General features: G+C 39.7%; 2 protein-coding genes across 2 annotated transcripts in view; one reads left to right on the top strand and one right to left on the bottom strand.

Annotated features, from left to right (window-relative positions):
• Nucleotides 1-875: 875 nt before the first annotated feature.
• LOC143275008 (DNA cross-link repair 1A protein-like) lies at nucleotides 876-22,764 on the bottom strand. The gene is made up of 10 exons (XM_076579067.1): nucleotides 21,921-22,764; nucleotides 21,171-21,296; nucleotides 19,387-20,505; nucleotides 18,363-18,496; nucleotides 16,015-16,133; nucleotides 14,917-15,060; nucleotides 13,176-13,321; nucleotides 11,964-12,118; nucleotides 10,045-10,186; nucleotides 876-6,899 (listed from the first exon to the last, which is right to left on the bottom strand). The coding sequence occupies exons 1-10, from the start codon at nucleotides 22,630-22,632 to the stop codon at nucleotides 6,670-6,672; spliced, it is 3,027 nt and encodes a 1,008-aa protein (XP_076435182.1). The 5' UTR covers nucleotides 22,633-22,764; the 3' UTR covers nucleotides 876-6,669.
• A 58-nt stretch (nucleotides 22,765-22,822) lies between these two features.
• The window catches only part of LOC143277762 (uncharacterized), a 27,881-nt gene continuing 25,021 nt past the window's right edge, over nucleotides 22,823-25,682 (top strand). The window contains exon 1 of the mRNA XM_076582665.1: nucleotides 22,823-22,866. The gene's annotated coding sequence lies outside the window, so the exon portion shown is untranslated. The remainder of the gene's footprint in view (nucleotides 22,867-25,682) is intronic.

The raw sequence follows: 25,682 nt of genomic DNA, 5'->3' as shown, positions 1-25,682 counted from the left end.
TTCAGGATCAAAGAAAAAATGCATTCAATTCACATGATAACAAAAATACCCTGAGGCAGAGAAATAAAATCATAATCTTATAAGAAAGCAGTTTACATCACAGTTCAGATATCAAGAATGCAGTTCATAGCAACTGTTATATCAGAATAGCAGATAAAGGGCCAAGAGATTCCTGAAAATCAAAATGAAGCTCCAGCAATGATTTGTGACATGTTTTGGAAAGAATTCCAGTGTAGTGCCTATTCTCCAGAATCTTTTTTTTTCATCAAAAAGACAGAAAATATAAATGTTTGCTGACCATGAACAATGCAAAAACTCATATGAAGACCACTATTACAGTAATTGCAACAGATCCTACCTTAGATCAGTAATTTTTTTCTCTTACTTAAATATTACTATCTTTTAGAATATTCATGGGGGAAAATACATTGCTTGCCCAAGAACATACCATATTTTCAACACAAACTTAGAATTATTGTGTCTCATATCATGACAAAACAAGGAAAGAATGGACAGAGAGAGAGAGAGAGAGAGAGGTAAAACAGACAAACATATATTTCTTTCAAATCATGTGGTAATTCTTGGGCCTGCAAGATTGGTACACAACAATATTCAAAGATGAGACAAGAATCTGCTGTTTAATTCAAATCATTAATATGTCTGTGAAGCTGCAGCATTTACAAACTTCTGCAGTAAAAACTGAAGAATTCAGAAACAGGCGAGACTAACAGCACAACATACAGTTGGACTGGCCAGAACTCACAATGTCCCCTTCACCGATTAAAAAATGTGTGCTTTATACGGTTGCATAATGATCTTAATTAATGAATATTAACAACAACAAAAAAAAACAACCCAACAATTGGAAAATATGATTTGAACACCAACAAAGAAGAATAAACACGACTTGATTGTTTCAAATTAGTAAAATGTAATGATTCTCTACAAAGTCTATAAAAAATGGACAGAAATTCAATCAGTCATAATGCCTCCAGCCATAAACAGTAAAATGCATGATCTATTCATGAGCAAAGCTAAGACCCATGAATACTGTCCATAGTACTGACACCTGAGTTAATATCTGCATGTCTATGTTGGTATATGGTGGGGAAGAGGTTGACATATTGTGATCACCATAATATCACTGTTATCATTATCACTGGTATTTATATAGTGCCTATTTTCGGTCAGAGACCAAACTCTAAGTGCTTTACAAACACTGAGGGCAGAATCATTTGCTCAACAGGCTACCTGTTTGGCAAGAGCCAAATGACAGCTGCCTTTAAGCACTCATTCATTTCCTGTGTCATTAGTCAGGACTTCAGTTACATGCACCTACACACATGTATACTAGAGTGGATTTTTCTTCACAATCTTTATTACTGCTACATATCAATCTATCATGAAATATAACGGAAACAATGACCCTGAGCAAGTGTTTTATACTTAAGACAGCTCAGACATACAGCTCTGGTCTTCATCATCTCCTGAGATAAACAAGGCATTTTGGAACAAGAAAAACAAAAACATGCAAACTTGACATATACCAGCTAATTTCTGTCTCACTTTCTCAAGTCCATCTCAAGAAATTTTGAGTAAAATTCTCTGATAATCATGGCAACTTCTTTCTTTTGTTCAAACCAGTAATTAGGCACAGGCCTGAAAATTAACATTCCTGAGGATGCTGATGTCTGGTATTGTTTTTATGCAATAGCCTCACCAGAGCTTAAAAACTTTTTTTTTTTTTAAAGACTTTTGCAAACTCTATAATGTTCACAACTGTTCGCAAGTTACAGCATTCACACGTCCCTACTACAGCTGCCTTATAAAGGAGCCAGCAGTTTACCTTAGAAAACAGAACAACAAAAAATATACACACACACACACACAAAAAAAAAATCAGCATATAAAGAAATCAAACAACCAAACTTTCTGTCTCCACAAAAACCAATCAAATACTGCACCAAGCAAAACAGTCACTGGAAACATGCTCCTCGTTATTTCCACTCACCAAAAAACGTTTCAAGTTGTTGGGCATCGTTGGGAAAAAGAAAAAGAAATAGAAACATGACTTCAGGGCAAAACTGATCATGTCAGCAGATAACAGCTTGGTGTAATGAAAAAAGATGACAACTTTACAAGTTAAAGTGTCACTTTTCACACTCTAACACATCCTTAAGGCAAAACTAAAAAACAACTTCATGTACCACAGTCACAAGGTTTTGTAAGATTTTTTTTTTTTATCAGATGAAAAGCAAACAGATGCAAACATATGTGTGTATAAGTGGCCATGAAGATGAAGATACTGATGTTGCTGATGGGAATGTCATGCAGACTGTGATGCAGAGATAGCGGTATGTCTAGATTGTCTGTCTGCTCCCTGCAGCAGCTGGCTTAAAAACACATGATAGCCAGCAGGAAGCCACAGGGGAAAGAGTTCACTGGACACTGACCGTCAATGGAGGGGGAAAACACAACTTTCATAGACATATCTTTCATCTGTTCCAATATGTAGTTTACTTTGTACTGCAGTGATTCCACAAAAAGTTTATTCCCAAGTACAATTTCTCACAACACAATAAATTGTAAGAAACTATTTACAGTTTTAACAATGAAATCATTTAGTCTCCTTCTGTGTAATCTCTGGAAAATCAAGAAATCCCTTTATTTATCACTTGTTTATTCATTTTATGTACTACTTCTTTATCATCAATTTAAACCTGTTCACTTTATGATAATAACACACATCACTTTGTTGTTGTTGTTGTTGCTGCCCCAGCATCTGCCAAGTTTCAGTGAGCAACATCACAGTCATGTAACTCATTCCTAGTGCCAGCAGTCAACAGGGAGTTATCAATGTTAGGTCACCAGGCCACAAACCAGAAGACACCATACACTGCTGCTGAGTCACCTCAGTGGTGTTCAGTAGAGCCTATTCTGGTTCAACATATGCACAACACCAGCCGCAAAGCCCACTGCTGACACTAAACTCCAGACATACAGACATTTGCAGCAAAGACGCTTGTCACATTTTGAGCAGGTGGCTACCCTCTGTCACTGGAGAGAGTCGTCATGGCCAACCAGGCTTATTGCACAATTGAGAGGAAAGGCTAGGGAGGCAGTGTTGCATCTGGATCTTGATGATCTTGCCAACTATACTAAGGTAAAGGCAGCATTACTCTGGCATTTCTGCCTTGATGCCGATGCTTACCGGAAGAAATTTTGGTCAATGAGGAAAGAGGCTGACAAGAAGTTTGAACAGCTTCTCATCAGGATGTGTTCTTGTTTTTCTCTATGGTGCATATCTGCCAACAAAGATGAGAATAATGCGGAGGACGTAACAGACCTGTTGTTACAAGAACACCTCCACAATATATTGTCTCCAGAGCTGATCATGGAGGTTAGGAAAACCAGTCCTAAAAATGCCAGTGACCTGGCTAAGGAGGCCACTGTGTTGGCTGAAGCCAAAAGGATGGGTCGAGAGGCAAAACATGAGCGGGGCGCTTAAGAGCGGCCAGTGCAAACAAGGCACACTGTGTCTTTGCCGACTGATATGGCTCAGACACCCCTAGAGCAAAAGGAGCAGGGTTTGATCCCTGTTAGTCAGGGGCAGCCTAGGTCATTTGTTGTTTATGTTTTAACTGCAAGAAAGGACACATTGCTCGGAAATGTCCACAGTCACAGGTTATGGCGGTAGTATCTTGTCCCATGCGGTTCCCCCAGGGAGCTACACCAACTTTGTGTGTCCTATGTGCATGGAAGCCTTACAATCCTCGTTGTATTGTCACTGTTGAGGTAATGCCAGCCAATGGCTTGCGCGACACAGGAGCAGGCTACACAGTGGTGGCAGAGTGCCTGGTGCCTGCTGATGCTTACACAGGTGACACAATGCTGGTTGTGTTGGCCAAGTCGAGATGCTGGAGTTTATTGCCAGTGGCTGTTGTGGACATTGCATCCCCATTAGTTTGTGGAAGGATTTGTGCCCTTGTCATGAAGCGACCTGTAGAAGAGGTCCTCATTGGCAACTTTGCTCAGCGGGAGGGCAGTGAGGAGCTAGAACACATACCAGTATATGCCGACCCATTGCTTGTAGGTGCAGTAAAGACCAGGGCGCAGGCAAGGAAGGAGGGGTCCATCCCAGAGGCCCTCTCCATAAAAGAGCAGGTGGTAGGAACATGAACATCACACGCTGACCTGATTAATTTGCAGGATGTTGACCACTCTTTGGTGGTAGCATGCCAGTCATGTGATCAGGCTAATGTCATCAGACGGAAGGGGGCAAAGTATCTTACTGGAGGAAAGAGGGAGTCTTGATGCGAAGGTTTGAAGGGCGTCACGAGGTTATTAACAAGGTGTGTGTCCCAAAGATTCTCAGGATGGCAATTATTTCAACGTGTCACAATATTTCAATGTTCGGACATCTCAGTGTTAAGAACACAAAAGACAGAGTGTATGCATCATATTACTGGCCAGGAATGTGTGCAGACATTGCACAGTACTGCCATTCATGCCCTCGATGCCAAAGCATTGTCAAAGCATGTGTCCCCCAAGCGCCTCTGGTTAAGAAGCCTTTTGCACATGTCAAAGATTTCTTCCATGTGAACCTGCCCAGGCAATTCACAAAGAGACATACAGATGAGCCAGTCAGGAGCAGTATCACCAAGCAATCGGGTTACTCCACGTCAATGGGCACACCAGACACAGCCGTTCAGGTTTCTTGCCCAGTTCATTCCTGGAGGAGGCGAGGTTGCTGCCAAGTTCCACAGTTGCTTTTAGAGCAAACCAGAGTTGTACTTAACATTCTAACATGTATTATAGATAGCTGATGTATATCATCATCCATGGCTTATCTGTTTTGAAAATTTAAACCAGAGGTTTTATCTTAGGAGGGAGATGTTGTCACAGACGACCTAGTGGTTGCAGTATTTTACTATATATTTTTGTTCAGATGGGGGTTCAAATCCATATCGTCCCCTTTTCGGCAGGCGAAGTTGGTGGATGCAGTTGGACTGTTGGGATTATCAGACGGGTGTGTTGCTGTTGTTTGTGCACAGGCTTTTTATCATGCATGTTTCTCTTTGTAGTTGGTTGTAGGGCCAGAGGTGTTCCATGGTTGTGTGACAATGTTTTGTATGACACAATGTATGTGTGACGTTTTTCTTAAAGTTTTGGTGTATGATTATTTGTAGAATGATGTAGGTGTCTAATGGATATCGGAAGAGTGTCCTTGGAGAAGGTCATGAGGAGAGCAGCGTTTGGTTGCTGCAGTTGTTTGGCTGTTTGCTGTTTTTGTTCGGTTTCCCTCTGTAGACAACCAAGTGTCCGCCAGATGGGATTATCAGCATTCGGTGTATCTTCGTTTCTATGTTAGACACTCGCTGTGCGCAGGCCAGTGGTTGCATTTCTTTTTGTCGTCTGATCAAAGTTTTCCTGGATGCTGTTCTAACCAAGAGGCTCCGTCAAGTGTTCATCTTCGTGGTGTTAGATCTTCCGCTGGTTTCCAGCTCACGTCATTTTGGACCACCCGCATCATGGTACTGGCGACGGGTCCGCCAACGTTTCTACTGACGCTTGGTTCAGAGGACCACTACTTCAACCCGCCAGCGTCTTCAAGAGTTTCCCCTTTTCATGTTTTACAGTGAGATTTCCATGTTCAAAAGGGAAAGGCAATTCAGTGCTTCAATTTTTTTTTTTCTCTCCTCCTGAGGACTCTTGGTCAGATTTCGCTCTTGACATTTGTGCTATATTTCTTAATTTATCTTTTGTGTGTGTGGGTGGGTGCGTATGTGTGATAATAATCAAAACTTGCTCAACTTCATATCTACATACTCACACTCACATACTCGCATACATACATGATACTTGTGGAGAGTGGGAAAGAAAGTGTTGGACTGGAATAATACTTACCTGTGTTTAATATTGGTTACCTGTGTTCAATACTGGTATGAGCGAGGTTGAGATGATGTGCCCCTGAGTAAACTTGATGTGTTTATTTAATTATTGACTGTGTGTCCACACCCATCAGTGTCCTTTGGATACTTTGTTGAAGGAAATAAGAGTACTTCTGTTGTTGTTCTTTCTAAATATTTTTTTTTCGTTATTAATTTTTTCTTCTTCTAAATACATTCATACAATTACATAATCACGTACATTAAATGTCTTGTAAAAATCTATTTCTGTGTGGGCTTGTTGGTGTTGTGGCGTCTGTAGTGGGGCATCGGTGGGGAGGGTGCACGTCCGCTTTAGCACGCGTTTGATAACGCTTCTGTGAAGTGGATGACCATTGACAACTTTGGTTAGGAGCAGGCAAAAAAAAAAACAACAACAAAAACTATCAGTCCAACCTCAGATGGGGCTTGAACCCAGGAACACACAGGGCAGGACAAGATGAGAGTTTCAGCTTTATATTCTTGAGAAGGCATCATTGCATTCGGACAAATCAATTATGTTAAAACACATCTGCTAGGCAGATGCCTGACAAGTAGCATAAGCCAACATGCAAGTCAGGCCTCGAGTGCATGCATATACATTTGTTTACCTATCAGAGTGGATTTCTTCTACAGAATTTTGTCAAAGGACAACACTTATGTTGCTATATGTTCTTTATCAGTAATGATAATAATGATGATGATGATAATGTGATAATGGTGATGCTGATGGTGCCAGATCTCAAGATGGTTTCCCCAGCCAAGAACCAAGAGACGGCTGAACTCCCCTGCTGGACTGGCCTTGTTTAGCCTGAGGGGCTCCTTCCGACAGCCACTGCTTGAAGACAGCCTCCATCTTTCTGCGTGACGAGGCGTTCCCATTGTTGACAGTGGGCAGGATTTTCTTGGGCCGCAGGAACTGCACAAACCTCTTCATCTCCAGGAAACTGCTGTGCTCGCTGTAGGGCACGCCTGAAATGTGAAACGGTTCTTCCGTTATGTGAAGATTCTAATACTGTTTGCTTTTTTGAGAGAGAGAGAGAGAGAGTGTGTGTGTGGTGTCTGGATAATGAGCATTCAATGAATATTTAACCCCTTACCTGCCAAACATTCAAACAATTTTGTGATTCCTGCCTGCTGAAGAAAAAATTGGGGTTTGCACGTGTGCACCATTTCCAAAAATATAAAGATATCTCCTAGAAATTTTGCATGATGATTGCTGTCATGCCAATGATACAGTTGATTTAATCCCATTGCATAATTGTTGAGTTAAAAAATATTTCCTTGAAATTAAATGGTTAAAAATTCTCTGAATCTTAATCAGTTCCAGGATTTCCTGTAAACTTTTGTTTTTGTACTGTGCCTTGTATTCTCCCAGCACTTGATGACAAAGAACCTGACCAGCCAACTGTGTGCTGGCAGTGGCCAACAAAGCACCTCCCCAGTTGATGGCTGGCTCAACTGACCACTCCTCTCCTCACCCCCTCTCTCTCATGCAAAGCATGTGTAATGGCAGCACTTGCATTAGCAACTGGTTCATGTCCATTGTCACTTTACCCCTGTCCTGTTTCAGAGACAGATCAGTCTCAGGCACAAAACTTACACCACTGTTACTTTCACTCTGTGACATCGAGAGGGTGATGACTGTTATCATCATGATCCAGATCCGCACCTGAATCATTACCCTCACCACAACACAGGCTTTCTTCCCCACTGTCCATCTTTCATTAATTCCTCAACCACTTCGAAAAATGAGCTGAGATCGATCCATGCCAGACAACGTCTTTTTGACCAGCTGTGTCAGTAAGTGATATGCTTTACTGACACCTGAATAGTCCACTGCCTGCAAGTCATACAGAGCAGACTGAGCAAGTCAAGGGATGTAAACTATCCTTGAACATTCTGTACAAGTCATACAGAGCAGACTGAGCAAGTCAAGGGATGTAAACTATCCTTGAACATTCTATACATGTCATACAGAGCAGACTCAGCAAGCCCAAGGGATGTAAACTATTCTTGAACATTCTATGCAAGTCATGCTGAGTGGTAGACTGAGCAAGTCCAAGGGATGTAAACTATCCGTGAACATTCTATACAAGTCATACAGAGCAGACTGAGCAAGTCCAAGGGATGTAAACTATCCTTGAACATTCTATGCAAGTCGTGCTGAGTGGTAGACTGAGCAAGTCCAAGGGATGTAAACTATCCGTGAACATTCTATGCAAGTCGTGCTGAGTGGTAGACTGAGCAAGTCCAAGGGATGTAAACTATCCATGAACATTCTATGCAAGTTGTGCTGAGTGGTAGACTGAGCAAGTCCAAGGGATGCAAACTATCCTTGAACATTCTATGCAAGTCGTGCAGAGCAGACTAAGCAAGTCCAAGGGATGTAAACTATCCGTGAACATTCTATGCAAGTTGTGCTGAGTGGTAGACTGAGCAAGTCCAAGGGATGTAAACTATCCGTGAACATTCTATGCAAGTTGTGCTGAGTGGTAGACTGAGCAAGTTCAAGGGATGTAAACTATCCGTGAACATTCTATGCAAGTTGTGCTGAGTGGTAGACTGAGCAAGTTCAAGGGATGTAAACTATCCGTGAACATTCTATGCAAGTTGTGCTGAGTGGTAGACTTAGCAAGTTCAAGGGATGTAAACTATCCGTGAACATTCTATGCAAGTTGTGCTGAGTGGTAGACTGAGCAAGTCCAAGGGATGTAAACTATCCGTGAACATTCTATGCAAGTCGTGCTGAGTGGTAGACTGAGCAAGTCAAAGGGATGTAAACTATCCGTGAACATTCTATGCAAGTTGTGCTGAGTGGTAGACTGAGCAAGTCCAAGGGATGTAAACTATCTATGAACATTCTATGCAAGTCATGCAGAGTAGACTGAGCAAGTCGAAGGGATGTAAACAATCCTCAAACATTCCAGAAGACAAGGAGAAACAGAGTAGGTAATTTCCCTTTAACTATCAACTGTGCATTGGGGTTGAAAATTGGACATGAGAGATATGTCCTGTAGCTGAATGACAGTATGGTGAAAATCATACGTCCTAAGGCAGGCAAAAGGTTAAGAAAATCAATGGAAAATAAAAGAGTCTTGAAAATATTCTTCTTTTTTTTTTGTTGCAAATATTCGCTCACAGGTAAAAAGAAAAAAGAAAAAAAAGATCACTAAAAAAACAATTCCAGTGATCCTCGAAACAGCTTCAGGACAGTAGGGTGTTGAGCCACACTCATAAGTCCAGAATGTGTGGGTGGAAGTGTATATGTGTTTGCATGTATTGGGGGTGTGTGTACATGAGCATGTGTTTGCATGTATTGGGTGTGTGTGTGTGTGTGTGTGTGCACGCGCTTGTGTGTGTGTGAGTGGGGGGCGTGCGTGTCTGTGTGTGTGCATGTGCATGCATTCACAATGCATGTACCAATCTACATGAGTGAATAAATAAGTCTTTATGTGCGCATATATATATAAATGAATACAGATATTGTGTGATAAAATGCTCTTGCATATACAACGGGTAAATACTGTCTGCATGTATGCGAACGCTTGTGAATAAGCATGTATTCCCTTGCTTTCAAGCGTATACCCCTCAAGGCATTCAAGCTCCATATGTAGCAAAGGAAGATATTCAGCTCCCCCTCCTCTCACCCAGTAACATTTATTCAAAATTTATAAAAAAAAAAAAATTAAAAAAAAAAAAATGAAAAGTCAGATATATGGTTTATATTCTTGCCATCACATTATACCTCAAATGTCTTACCACATATACCAATTTCCATACTTACACTTCCAAATCACCTATCCTGTGTCAGACCAAACTCCAAGTTCTTTACAAACAAGCAGTCATTTCCACAGCAGGCTGCCTACCTGGGTGGAGCTGACTGAGAGCTGCCTTTGGGTGCTCACCGTTCATTTCCTGTGTCATTCAGTGCACTTCTAGTTGCACGCACGCAAACACATATACATTTGATTGAGCGGCACACAGAAAGGTGGTGTTGCTCTGAGGTGATGCGCTTTCCCAGAGGGAAGCAGGTGGAATCTCACACAGAGAAATCTTGTGATAAAAGAGTATTACAGTACGATACAATCAGACTCAAAAGAAAGACGGTACGTACCGTAGACCGTGATTCGTCGAGCGGAGAACTTTGGACGGAGGCTGTCCAGGGACAGGGTTCTGTTGCTGTGTGTCCAGCCTGTGGGCTCAAAGGCCAGCACTGAGGTGAACTGGGGACACTGCAGAAGGTGCTGGTCCAGCCCCTGCCATTGTAAGAATACATAATGCTGTACTGTCTCCAATATGAGAAATTCATTTGTGATGTATTTTTTTCTTCGTTCTTCATTTTAACATCATTTTTTAATCTCAAATAAAAGAAATCATTTGTGGTGTATTTTTTTCTACTTTCTTTAACATCTTTTCATTTTGAGTGATATCAGAAGAGTAACGTGTGTGTGTGTGTGTGTGTGTGTGTGTGTGTGTGTGAAAGACAGAGAGAGAGAGGGAGAGGGAGAGAGAAAGAAAGTGTGTGTATATGTTCTTTCATGTGTTGTATTGTGGTGTGGTGTGGTGTGGTGTGGTGGCGGTGGTGGTTGGTGTGTGTGTGTGTGTGTGTGTGTGTGTGTTTAACAATGTAAGAGAATCACAGTTATTCAAAGTGAAGTTAAAGATATTAAGTGATAAAATGCTAAGCTGATGTAAGCCTCCCAAACAATAATCACAATCACACACATGCAATAATAACAGTAAGAGAACAGGAAAAAAATATCAAGCTAAAATCAAACAAAAGCATTTATGATTAAAACCCAGGTATTCTTTACAATTGTAGCGTGTAAAAGCAAACAGGTCAACATATGTGCAGACCTGCTTGTGCCTGAACCCCCTTCATGTATGTATGCAAGCAAAAGACCAAATATGAACATTAAAGATACTGTAATCCAGCATTCAGTGGGTTATGGAAACAAGAACATACCCAGCAGGCACACCCCCGAAAACGGAGTATGGCTGTTTACATGGCAGGGTAAAAAAGGTCATACACGTAAAAGCCCACTCATGTACATACAAGTGAACATAGGAGCTGCAGCCCATGAAAGAAGAAGAAAGGAAATTTTCTATCTAAAATTACATATAAATAACACACTTACCGTGACCCAACTAGTGCAGACTCCGGCAGGGGTCTGACATTCCTGTCCTGTGCAAACTACTATCCGCCTATGCGGAGAAAACGAAAGTAACTACGGCCAATAACCTCCCGGAAGTAGGTAACCTCCCCTTTGTCCCGCTGGCTAGCGCCCTCTTTTTCCGGCAGCCATCATGACTCTTGTTCCTGTGCTCTTCATACGGCTAAGTTTTTTTTCCCCGTATTTTCTGCCTGTCTGTTGATTCTCTGGTGTTCTTGTTTTTTTGTCAAATTATGTCTCCAACCAGGTCACATAATTATGTAGCTCGATTGGGCGATCGCGCTAAAATTAGGGTGCGATCGCAATCGATTTGCTGACACTCTGGGCCCTCTACTCCTGGCCCTCTCAACAACGCCAACCCGCCGCCTCCTCCACTTAATTTCATGGAAATTTTCTTTGACTCAGATATAAAACAACAATGATAACAGTTATAAAATAGAATTATAATAACTTTGTCATCTGCTTCAAGTACAATGTATGAGCAATCATCATGCAAAATTTTAAGATGTCTTTGTATTTGAGGAAATAGTGTACATTTTTTTGCACTTAGATGGAAACCCAAAGTTTTTCCTTGGCACGCGGAAAAGACAAAAATTGTTAAAAGGTTCGGCAGGCAAGGGGTTAATGTCTTTTCATTGAAGTGTAATTGAATTCCTTTGCAAACTGATCACTTCGTTTTGTAGTCATATTTTAATAAATCTATATTCAATCTTTTTGTTATAGTCTGTGTTTGTTTTGTCTGGGTTTGGTGGGGAGAGATGTTGTCCGTTTCTCTTCTAGAGCTTGACAACTGAACACAAGTTAATGTGGGAGCTGCAGCCCATGGACACAGACGTGAAGCAACAGAGTGCAAACTGACCTTTGCATTCAGCTGTCTCATGGGCAGCACATGAACACAGCCGTCCGTCCACTTGAGAGACACCATGTTCTTCAGTCTACTGTCTTCCAGGCAATCCAAAACTCGTTTCTTGGCCGGCTGTACACAGACCTTGGTCCGCAGAGCTTCTGCCAGGGCTGTCAAACAACACCAGGGGGGGCTATAAGGAAATGTGTTTGGGAAGAAACCAGGGTGCTGGCTAATGTATATAAAAAAATTCAGCAGAAGGTAGTTCTATACTGATACATCTGGAGAAGTGATACAACATCCTTCTGCAATCTCATGCACAGGATCTGACTGGCTGGTGTGCACTGACAAAGCACACACACGACAGCTTTGAGAACAAATGTCGCAGTGACATCAATGAGGACCGCAAGAAGAGGATGGCAGCAGCCCCAACAGTTTACCTGCCCTCAGTGCAGACGCCCATGCAGATCCAAACTGGGACTCCACTGCCATATGCGAGTCCACACTAAATAAAACTGAGACGCACATAGATGTCATTGCTGAACACGATAGACAACCATGAACAAATTCCTCATTTATATATATATATATAAAAAGATCTGTTGGGACTGATATGTTAGATCTCTCCCTTCTTCAGGGTCAGGTTTACAAGAGGAAAGGAGAGGAATGGGAAATGGGGGAAGGAAAGACAGGGTAGGAGTGGGATGGGGAATGAGGGTGGCTAGGGGTGGGCTGTTGATAGATTTACCTTCCCTCACTTCTCACCTTCCCAGTCCTGAACAGAGTCAGGTTCTCATCAAAGGCACAGCAGACTGGAAATTCAAATACACACTTTTTGATGTGACAGCAGCTTGGTTGTCTTCTCACACAATAAAGCTCACTAAACACACTGTCTACAAAATTCCTCCTCCTCACTAAACACACATTTTCTGAATCACGAATAAAGCAGCTGTCAAAAAATCTTTATCCATTCACACAAACAAGGCATTGCTGATAGTTCTTGCATATACTTTTCGTAACATTAATCTGACTGAATATCATTCCCTGTTTAAATGTTATAACAAGACATAACTTGGAGTAAAAGTGGTGCCCAGAATGAAGACAGAATCTCTTCTTTATATCTTGACTTTGTATCACAGACATTTTGATATCGGCCAGATATTTTTACAACAGGCAGACTGAAGTGTCTCTAGCACTAAAGGTGTGTTCTCTAACATAAAAATTTACCTATGAAGATCCGTTCCTTGCCGATAGTATAGGCACCACAAACAATCAGGGTATGAGGTTCTCTCTCCACTGTCTTCAAAGCTGTTGATACTGCAAACTGTACTGCTTCCCTCTGGGGTGGGAAGGCATAAGATGGATCACAGTACCTGCAGCACAGAAAGTTAAGGATGTTTATCTATCTATTTATCTATCTTTGTTGCATATAGCTCAACCGACTAAACAAGGCCATGTCATGGCTGAAAAAGTGTAAATATAGATCCTGCAGAAAAACACACACACACACATAAAATTAAAAAGAGAAAAAACCCAGCAAAACAAAAATTAGGCACATACATGTCCGACGGGTGCAATAGCCGAGTGGTTAAAGCGTTGGACTTACAATCTGAGGGTTCTGGGTTTGAATCTAGGAAATGGCACCTGGTGAGTAACGGGTGGAGATTTTTCCAGTCTCCCAGGTCAACATATGTACAGACCTGCTAGTGCCTGAACCTCCTTCGTGTGTATACACAAGCAGAAGATCAAATACGCATGCTAAAGATCCTGTATTCAATATCAGTGTTCGGTGGGTTATGAAAACAAGAACATACCCAGCATGCACACCCTGAAAGTCGAGTATGGCTGCCTGCATGGCGGGGTAAAAACGGTCATACATGTAAAAAGCCACTTGAGTACATAAGAGTGAATGTGGAAGATGCAGCCCACAAACAAAGAAGAACAAGACGACATACATGTCCATTAACCTAGGCCATGCCTCTGACATTGTTGACCATGACATAAATTTTTTGCTAGAAGATTTAAAAAAACATTAACCTGAACATAATACAGTTTTATATAACACACAAAATTACATATAATAACAGGCACACAAAATCCAGAACTTGCCAGAAAGCAACTCATACATCATATGCGCAAAAAAAAAACTCGACATACTAAGAACTACCAATCATCAAGAACAGGAAAAAAAAAATCATTCATGGCTTTCTAGAAAAAAAATATAGGTGACCGAAACAGCATGGCAAAAAAACAACAACACCAATATATAATTATGGAAGAGACAACAGGAAGGAAAGGAAAAAGCCAGAAAGAAAGAGAGCAATAGAAAAGGAAACACGGAATATCCCCACAGGTGGGTATGCTATTTATATTGAAAGAGAGTCCGTAAATAAATGAACACGCAAATATAAGCCCTGTCCAGACAAGGTAAACATTAGCCCTCAGCAGACCACCATAAGTGATCCCAGTACTGGATCTGACAATATTCAATGCAGTGAAAATGAAAGAAATAGTACTGATAACACACAATGATTCCATCCTTTCATGTCTGGATATAACAGCACGTTAAAAATAGGCAACACTTCCAAATAAAATCGACTTCCAACTTCACAGCTGACAATAAATATCCAGTCTTACACATTTTTAAGCCTTCAGTTGTGTCTAACCTAACCTTAAACATTGTAACTTCTCTCCCAGCTTTTTAAATCCAACTAACAGAGTCAACATTCATACTGCTATCATGATGTTCTCTCAAATAAATAGACAACTGTCACCCCCCATCAACCCTCATACAAAACAACACAAACATACACACAAAAAACAGGCCCCCATAATGCACTATATAGACAATGGATAAAACGTTATTACAATAACTTGTAATTCATCATTTGAACCAATAACATATGCAAAAAAACAACAACAAACAACAAACTAACAAAAAAGAAAACAAAAGAATAGTCAAAATTACGTTGTGTCGAGATACAACTCATCCACAGCAACACCAACAAGGGGAGGGTATTCTTCCATGCGAGGGTCAGCACGAAAATCACCGGTATGCAGTAACTTCTTTCCGTTAGGCAACTCAAACAGGATAATCACTGCTCCTGGACAGCTGCACACACACAGACACAGTCATTACACTTACTCTCATTTCCCAATTTCTTTTTTCCCATAAAAAATACAAACATATTACATAACTACACTACGTATGATACACATTAAGAGGAGCTGTATTTATGCAGTGCAGTAATTTTCCACACTGCAGTTTTGATGATTCTACACAATAACATGATGTCAAAGGCTAGAATTGTGTAATGCTCCAGTTAAAGTTGAATTAACACAACCAACAAAAAGGAAAAAGGGAGGATACAGTTCCACTTTAGAAAGCAAACAAACAAACAAAAAAAGCACCCTCAAACTGGTCTAGCAATCCACACAGGCACCAAACACTGACAACAAAACACACAAATACATTTCTGTGTAAGAGAAATGATCATCTATTCTTGCAAACATATTTTTCTTGGGCAAAGAATTATGATTACATGGTTGCCACAGTGTGCCAGGAATCAAGGTGGATGTGATAAGCAAACCAGATCAAAGTTTGTCTTACTGTGAAGCAAGGAAAGAGCGGATACCTGAGCACATGCCTGCTCTCTTTAGTGTAAGTGTGTGCACATTTTGTAAATGTACACTAAGTAAGTGAGGAAGTGTTAGCAAGCACACACCTGCAAGTGTTCAAGACAATGAATTATGTGTGCATTATTACATCCAAACACGAGGACAATAAGTGTTTGAGAATGAGTGCGTGCACGTGTGTATGAAACATGTGGACAAGAAACATTCGAGAGAATGAGTGGGAATGATTGTATCCAAACGCAAGGGTAATAAATGTTTGAGAGAATGCATAGGTGTGAGAGTGTGTGTGTGTTTGCTCGCGTGTGTGTGCAACATGTATGCATACATACGTGCGTGTGCACACTAATACGTATGTGTGTGTGTGTGTGTGTTTGTTTGTGCACACGCGCGTGCGCAAGTTTGTATCCCAGCACAGGGTCACTGCGCTCACTGGTTGGCCTCCATGAGGGTGAGCCAGACCCCGGTGACTTGTTGAGGCTGGTTCATGGGCAGCCTATTGATCCACTTCCTGTTGACCCCCAGCTGTTGCTCCACCAGGTTTCCTGTCACCTGCACACCGCCAGGTACAATACACAACAAGACTTAGTCATCTCTGAAAGAGACACTGCTGACATGTTTGCTAATAAAAAGGCAAAATCTGTTTGAAAAAAAAACAGTTACCAAAAAAACCCTTACAGAATGCAAAAAACAAAACAAAAAACAATAACACAGCATAGGCATTCATCCACAGAACAACACAAAGTTTGGTCAGTACTTTGTCTTTCTGTCTTTTCTGAAAGAGAAATTGTTGACTTGTTTGCTAATAAAAATAAAAAAAAGAAGTGACATTTGACATATGCTGGAGAAAAAAAAAAAGCAAAAAAAAAAAGCACAAGCATTACATAAAAACAATAACACAAAGTTTGGTCAATACTTTGTCTTTTCTGAAAGACAAGTTGTTGACATAACTGCTGAAAAAAGAAAGCGACATCTCTAAAAAAAACCAAAAAACCCAAAAAATACAGCATAGGTATTACATCCACAGAACATCACAAACTGATCATGCTCCCATGTTTCAATACAAACATTAATTCATAATTAATACAATGTTTAACACTGTATAAACTTGTGTGATACATGCCATGCCCAGTGATGTTGATTTTCAAAAACACCAAATCAAAAATAAACAAATAATTAACATTAAAAAAAAGAGAAGAGAATTAACAAATCAATCCATGCTGCTTACTGCCAAGCCAAAGGAAAATAAAAAGATTATTTATCTGGTATAAACATATACATACACACATATATATAAATAATATATAACATATTCTATAATAATCAAATATGATGAGCACATTACCAGTGTATTACTCATGAATCACATTGAGCTAAGACATGTACTCATGTACACATGTACATCTGTCACAAAATGCAGTATGCTGATGTAGGAATACTTAAGTAAATAATCAAATACAACAAAGACATGCATTCATATTCACATACTAATCAAGACTAAAGATGCAGTACAAAAGGTTACACACCCTGAATACAATCTACTCAGTGCAATCATAAAAATGCCTATTATCAAGGTTTTCTGATGATGCCAACATCTGTTCATGTCAACTGTCAAATTAGACAGCCAATTCTATTTTGACTCTTTTTTTCGCCTTCTAATCTACTATTTCATACACATATCACACACTACTCTTTTCTCATCTTCACGATAACCTTACATAAGATAAGGGAACTCTCTCTTTCTCACCTTAACCTTACATAAAATCAAGACAACTGCTTCCCACTCACTCTCTCTTTTAATGTTTTAATTTTCCTCTCTTTTTTTTTCACCACAGATATGAAGGTCCTAAATTCAGCCTTTGCTGAATATCTCTTTTTTTCTCTCCCCCCCCCCCACCCCCCCCTCCACATGTGCTACGACAGAAAAATAAATGAGCTTGAGAGCAGAAATTCAAATCCATACAAAGTAGAATGATTCCCTTCAAAATGATGATAATAGTTTCAAGAAAAATGTTATGAATTCTGTGTTGATTGTAGAGAAGGGAGGATGAGAGGATGAGAGGATGTGATTTTCTAACCTGTGCACCAATTCCTCCAGAGCACAAACACCATCTGATACCATTTTACTGATTACCATGTGCATATGCTCCTGCACATTATGCCTCCAGGGCAAAATCACTAGCAGATAACATTTATCTGATTATTCTCTGCATACACTCCTGTGCTTAATTTCAAGCAATGAGATGCCAAACTTCTAATTCTAACTGATGTGGCACACTGATCTATTTATTTTCTCATATCATCTACATATATTTACGGAGGAAGGTGGCAGGATGGTTAAGATGCTCATCTGCCAATATAGAGTCCATGAGGGTCTGGGTTCGAATTCTGCTCTCGCCCTTTCTACCAAGTTTGACTGAAGAATCAAACTGAACATCTAGTCTTTCGGATGAGACGATAAACCAAGACCCTGTGTGCAGCATGCGCTTAGTGCAATGAAAAAAACAACAACAGTGACAAAAAACGTTATCCTCTGACAAAAATTGAGTAGAAAAAATCCACTGTGATAGGTACACAAATAAATAAATATATATATATATATATATATACACACACACATACATATGCATTCATGCAATGCCTGACGAAGCGCGTTGGGTTATGCTACTGGTCAGGCATCTGCAGAGCAGATGTGGTGTAGCATAATCATATGGATTTGTCCGAACACAATGACGCCTTCTTGAGGAACTGAAAATGAAACTGTGATATGATCATACTCACCTGACTGCAGTATATAGGCTGTGAGAATCGTTTTGTCAGGCCTTGATAGTGGTCATAGTGAAAGTGAGTCAGCACGTAGGCCTGGCAGCCAGCTATCTCCCCATAGCAGAATGCATCCACTGTTATTGCTGTACCTGGCACACAGTATCAGTTTCAATGAGGTTTCAAAGTGTGCAGACTGATCCATATATGCTTCACCACATCTGAAAAAAAAAAAGAAAAAAAAAAGAAGACAAATGCCTGACCTGACCATAAATCCAACGATCTGTTCAGGCCTTGACTGCTTACCATTGTCATGCAACAAGCTCAACGTGGTTAGAAAGGATCATGAATAAACAAATAAATAAACTGTATTTATATCAATCGTATGCAGCAAAGACTAGTGGTAGAGCATCCATCTAAGCTGAGTGTCCCATGGTCAGTTCCAGCAAGGACCAGAATTTTTAACAATCCCTCCGCCAGACCTTGTGGGGTCTACGTTCTAGCCTTTTGGATGAGATGGTAAACTTGAGACATCCAAGTGAGCAGCAAGTGTCTAGCACAAGTAAAAGAACAAAGAGCTGTCTTGGCAAATCTGTTGAAATCCACATACATTTAAATATCACATTACCATCACACACATACAGGCCAGAAGAAGAGAAAAAAACATGGGTGGCGTTAGACTACAGTGACACACTCTACATGGGGAGAGCAGGCCTTAATTCCACACAGAGAAATGGCATTGTTTTATGTGTATTTGTGAGCATGCATATTTTTATTCTGAGTGCTGTGAGTAAGTGGCTTGCATGTGTGTGCATGTATGTCTGTGTGTATTATGTTTCTTTATGTATTTGTGCACACATATATCAGTTTGCATAAATTTATGTGACATTAAATACATAAAATATTATGCATATGTGCAAGTACCTGCATAATGTATGTCAGTAAAATCAACATTCTAACTTGCAGATAATGAATACAAGATTTACTATCCAATATTTAAAATTAAATCAAATACTATGTTACACACAGCTGTTGCTCCTACCTGGTAGTCTCTTGTAGAATGGACACTGGCGCCCCGAGCTGTTTTTGAATGATGAAGACGTACTGACAGCTGACTTACTTCCCCCTGTTTGCTTACTGGCATTGGTGACACTGATTCTGTCTGGTGGTGGGGACGGAACTCGCATCAGCTGCACAGGTTCTGAGGTACTCTTTGTAAGCATAGGCTTCCTACCTGCTTGAAATGAACTCCTTCTTCTCGCGGTGCCTTCTTTCGTGAACAGCAGCTTTGGTTCAACTGTCATTACTCCTTTAGCTGCTTGCTGTTTGGAAGCATTGGCTGAATGGCAATGTGGTTTGAAAAATGAAAACAACGATGTTTGTTTCTGCATCCCACAAATCGTAGCTGATGTGCTTGCTGTTAATGTACTTGTAGATTGTGAAATGTCAGAGCTTTGCTGTGTGTATGTTTTTTTACCTGACCGGAAATGTGTATTTCTATCAGATTTGGTTGGGAAGCTGGAATGAACAGCATTTTCTGTCTGTGTAATATCAGTGCTTATATTTTCTGCCACAGCTTCTTCATAATCTGTTTCTTCCAAAGTAAAGCCACAGCCAAGGTCTTCTGTTATGTTCTTTAATTTACATGAATTTTCACCCGCTCGTTCAGATCCAGAGTCAGGCTGGTACAAAGGTTGATGATGTGGCGTCTGTTCATCCCAGTCCATTTCATACTCGAGCGTTTTATTCTGAGGTATTTCATCCCTGCTCTTGTGTTCTATGCTTTCGTCACTGTCACTGTCGGAAACAACAAGCAGTCTGAGGACAGGGTCAGACTCCATGTCATTCCCTCTGTCCTTGCTTTCGCAGTGTCTCCCAGGGGTGGCAGATTTCTTCCCACTGGGAGAGAAGTAGGCTTTGATACTGCTGCTGGACCCTGTGGAGCTTTGACTCCCCTGACTCAAACTGAGGCCACTACCTGTTGTTGACTGAGCTGTTTCTGATTTTGTTGATGGCTGCTTTGTTTTACGTGGTCTGGGTTTTTTCTTTGACAGCTGGTTTTGTTGTGGTGATGCTCTTTTCGTTTCAATGCCACTGTCATGCATTGAGTGGTGAGGTGACACAGACACCTGGTTTTCATCTAAATGCCTCTTTCTTGACCCTGTATTGTAAAGAAAGAACAATTTAGCAGAGAAACTCAAACCTGTGGAAAACAGCAGAAGCATGACATAAGCATGCAAATTATTGCCATCAAACAATACACCTATACATTGTGCACAGAAAAAAACAACAAAAAAACCCTAACTTATTAATTTTACTTCATGTTTTAGGTACACACAATATTTCAAAAAAAGAAATCTTGCACACTAAAAAACAGTATGATAGTTCTATTTTTCCATCAGTAACCTTTGGTCATCACCTTGACTTTTAATGTTACTTCATACCTTTGAGGGGATGCGTGATAGCTATATCTACATGTTTCCTTAAATCACCAAAGCTGACATGTTTTGAATTAGATTTTACTATACATTTACAGGATCTTCAACATGAACACATATAATATATATATTTATCATCTGTGCGTGTGTATTTTAAACAAGAAGTGGATTCAGGCACCAGTAGATTTGCAAAGTTGCAAAGTATATATATATATATAATCTTTGTATGTTGACCTTGGAGATCAGAAAAAAAAACTTATTTCCACCCTCAACCCACCAAGCACCAACACAAGGATTAAACCAGGACTCTTAGATTTGAAGTCCATCACTCTAACCACTTGACTTTAATGCACAGGTTTAAGCTTGATCACAGCCTACTCATACTAACCTCCAGCACTTGTCGTACAGTCTCCTTCCTCATGCTGACCAGCAAAATGAAGGGCCAGCAGGGAGTGAGTATAGCGACGGTAATGGCTGGGAACTGTGTTGTCACAGGTCAGGCCTGCTGGGCATTCTAGATTTATAAATCAGAAACTTTATATGAATAATCACACAAGCACAAAAGCTGCCACACAGAGACATTGCCACTGTTAATAACAAATTTAAAAAAAATCTTTGTACTGTAGTATCAGCAATGATGCACTCAACAACCAGAATCCAGCACAGCAACTCTGGAGCTTTCTGAATTTGTTCCTCAAACCTTTCATATATTTACCTGCCCATCATCTTCATTTTCTTGGAAGCCAGAGTCATGACAATAATGTAACAAATAAATAATATAATATGATAAATAAGAGATAATGTAATCTCATAAATGCTTATCATATATGGTTTATGTTTCTCAATATCAGCTCTGAAATGATCAGTTGCCCCCTTTTTTTCTTTATTTCCATGGTAAAATTGTTACCTTCAGCTATTGTCAACATATTCACTGTTCTAAGTGTTTATTTTACGTACAAAAAACATGTTGTACAAATAAAAAGTGCACAAGTGGATAACAGGTGAAGTATAAAAAACAGAAACTGACATGCAACATACATCCAAGAATCAAAGAGAAAGTGGAGGAGTGCACAACTTAATTTCCATGTGGATTAATAAAGTGTTTTTGATTGATTGATTGAGATACAAAGAGACTTACCATGTGTAGATTTTAAAGGCAAATCCATACATTCCATTGTGTGCCAATTTGGCGATTGACCAGATAAGGCCCGGAATGGCATCTGGCAAAAAGGGCAACGCCCCTCTTCTGACTCTTTTGGTAAGATGTTGCTTACAGCCTTCATTGATTCTTTACTTTCATTTTTGCCTTCAGGAAATTCTGAGGTTTTTGGTGTTTCTACAGAGAAGCACCGTCCAGCTTGAATTTGATATTCAGAATCCTGTTGTTCAGAAACATCAGAAGTGTAACTGGAATCACCATGGTTTTCTGTTGCTTTATCTGTTAAACTGTTTGTGTTTGGCAATTGATGGTTATTCACTGATCTTCTGGACACGGTTTTCTGTGTATTTGAGTTGGCAGTCCTTTCCGATTCCAACCATAACTGACGATCAGCCTCCAAATTCTGCCTTGGGTTTTTCTTACTTCTGCTGGTGCAATCGTGTGCCTCTGTACATTCCGAGTCGACTTTTCGTCTGTCCAGCTTTTGGTTTTCATTATCATTTTCATTCCTTTCTGTGTTCAGCGTTGAGATCCGTGTTTTCCTGAAATTCTGTCCTGAGTTTTTCTTCTTACTTTTGTTTGAAACTTGCTTGCGAGCTGGACATGAAGGTCTGACTTGTTTTTCAACATCTTTTGTCTTAACCTTTTTGAGCGATCGGAAACTGAAAACATCTTCGTCTTCGTTTTCCATAGTTATTTCAGTTTTCACGATTATGAACTGCGCAAAAACGTACAGATCTAAACATGCTACAAACGATTAATGGAAAGATAAACAATGTATTGTCGGGTATTTCAACTTCCATGATCGTGTTGCACAACATACAACTCGCGCCCACTGAGACCAAAGGGAAGTCACTCACATACAATTCTCAGTTGCCGAAGGCCAACAACTTGTACGGCAACCATTCCATGGACACGAAGAAAGGTAAACCCAGCTATTTTGATTATAAAGATAGTGTGAACTAATTAAATTAGATACACGACATGACAAAAACGAACAATTAATATGTTGTCAATGGATTTTGGTTTTCGAAACATTTTCACAACCTGTAAATCAGATTCGTCAGATGAGACGATCCGTTGTTGCTTCTGCAGAAACTGCACACAAGGAAGCTGAAAACATGAAAGCGTTGTTTTGTTGTGTTTACAACGGAACCGATGCATACAAGGTCAAACGAAGCAAAATGATGTACATAGATAAACGACAGAAAAACATAGAAATAACCGAAAAGAAAAAGAAAAAAAGAGAAGAACTGAAATCCCCTGAAATAGGTCCATGACATGTCACTCTGTGTGTGTGTGTGTGTGCGCGCGCGCGCGCGTGCCATTAGTGTGTGTGTGTGTGTGTGTATGTGTTAGACCATAAAGTCAACACATGATAATCATATTGCAAAATGTATGTATTCTGTATATCAGTACATATATCTATCTGTCAATCTATCTATCTATCTATCATTAGCAATACTATAATATCATAATATGCATTTTCCACAGAGTTAAATCTTTACTGAGCTGTAGATAAATATAGTATACACTATGCCAGATTTAAACAAGGGTTTGTTCACAACAAGTGATCCAAAAGCACATAAATGGACACTGATTACGAGGACAAAAGGCTTTTGGCCTATAGCCAAACATTTCTGTGATTCTGTGAATACTGCCAATAGCATTATATGCCAAAATTAAAAGGTAAACAACAAATAAGACATGTGTACTGAATGTGTGCGAGCATGTGCACCTTTTGTGGATGGGAGTTGTGTCTTGAATGTTAATTTTAATTAATGTTTTACCTGTAGAATGATATTACATTTGCTAATAACTTATTTTGTGTTAGCTCATTTTCTCTTTGGAGATAAGTATTATGCACTGATCAACACAGTGAACATTATATAATAAGATAATTATGTGCATGCAGCAAGGCAAAGCATATGTTATGTAGAAAAAAATGCTGTTAATGCTGCCTCAGTCTGAGCAAGTATTAAAGCTTTGCAATCATGCCTTTTTCTGGACTGGATTCCTGAAAATAATTTATTGATAGGTTTAACTTCTTCTGAGACAGAACCTCTCCAGAATGTTCAAAACTCCCCTCCACTTCCATGCCTTTAGGAAGTTCATGTACCATTAAAAATCTTTGTCTCAAAATATTTGTGGGGGTCATTGGCAGCCTCCACTCCGGAGGAGGCACTGGATCAGTCTGGTTCAATGACAAAGCAGTTAGTATTGTCATTAGGGAGCTCAGTAGGCATATACTGGTTTTGTGTCCTGCACATGTTGAATCACAATATTCTTCACTGAACACTACTAAAGTTGTGACCCAGTACATTGATAGCAAAGTGTGGACAGTTTTCACCGGGATTGCTGCAGAACAAGTCAGTGTGTAGGTGGAGCTGGAGCTCTGGACAAATGGTGTGGTAGTGATTTTAATGATTGTAGGATGTGGATTGATCAGCAAATAAACAATATGTCAACAGTGATAAACCGAAGACAACAACAACAACAAAAAAAGCAAAAAACAAAAAACCTTCAAACAAACAAACAAACAAAAAATGCAAACCAACAGGGAGCTGTTATACACAAGGGATTTATATACAACAAAAAGGACAACTGATGATAAATACAGGTGTTGATCCCACAATTAAAATGATAAAAGCTTTAATCTTGAACAATGATGTTATGGCAACAAATGCCCCTCTCCCCAACCCTCCCAGCATCTAAAGTCTTTATCAGAGATCAAGAAGAAACAATAGAACCTGATCGATGCATTCTATTCACAAATGTATGAATGTTTGCCTGTGTTATATATTCAGGATAAAAATTTCCACAAATTCAGGCAGTAGAATTTCAAGAGGACCAGTGCATGGGTCACATCAACCAGCACTTTTTATCATAGAAGATTGTTCTTACATTTATTTGCCTCTGCAATCAGCAGTGCCACTTGGCAAGTGAAACATTCAGCAGCCACATGCTACTGATTAACATTACTGAGTGCTGTCGGGCATGCATTATTAATGATGACGTGTTCTAAGAGCACATCTCCCCTGTTATTTTGCCTGGGGGATTGGAGGACAAAGCTGAACTGTGAGTGTGATTGTTTCTCTCATGAGCTGACTGGATTGATAAACTCATTCACACCTGCAGTCGCTTTGTGGAAGGTTTAGAAGAGATAGAAGTTTTGAACAGCCTTTCAGGAGACATGTAAGAATATATATATGTGGATTTCTATATATGTGTATGTGTATATTTGTGTGTTTGTATGTATTTGTAGAAAGAAGATATAGAACTCCCCCCCCCCCTCTCTTTGTATCAGTGAGGATTTATTAGTTACCTTTTCAGTACAGTAAAACCATGTTTATGAAATATTTCAGGAAACATGTATAATGTGTATGTATGTATGTACTGAAAGTGTTATTTAGTATTAAAATAAAATAAAATTAAAATTAAAATAAAAAAAACCCAGAAAAATCAACCAACGGCAACAATATCAACAACAAAAAGAAGAAGGAGAAGGAAAAAAAAGAAGAAGATACTGTGCAGAATATCAATGTCTCTTTTTTCTTTAAAATCCAGAGGACCATTGAAAACAATTAAAGGCCAGTACTGATCCTAAAGATCATAAAATTATATTGAATTCAGAGAGGGCATTCATATGCAATGTTAACATGTATGTTTTATGATGAGGCTGCAGAAATGTTCACAAATGCATGAGTAAGTCAGCATGTATTCATGAATATGAATATTTCT

The sequence above is a fragment of the Babylonia areolata genome, chromosome 2 (assembly GCF_041734735.1).
Source record: "Babylonia areolata isolate BAREFJ2019XMU chromosome 2, ASM4173473v1, whole genome shotgun sequence".
NCBI lineage: Eukaryota > Metazoa > Mollusca > Gastropoda > Neogastropoda > Buccinidae > Babylonia > Babylonia areolata.
The sequence above is the reverse complement of the archived record's forward strand: the minus strand, read 5'-3'. Positions and strand labels throughout refer to the sequence as shown.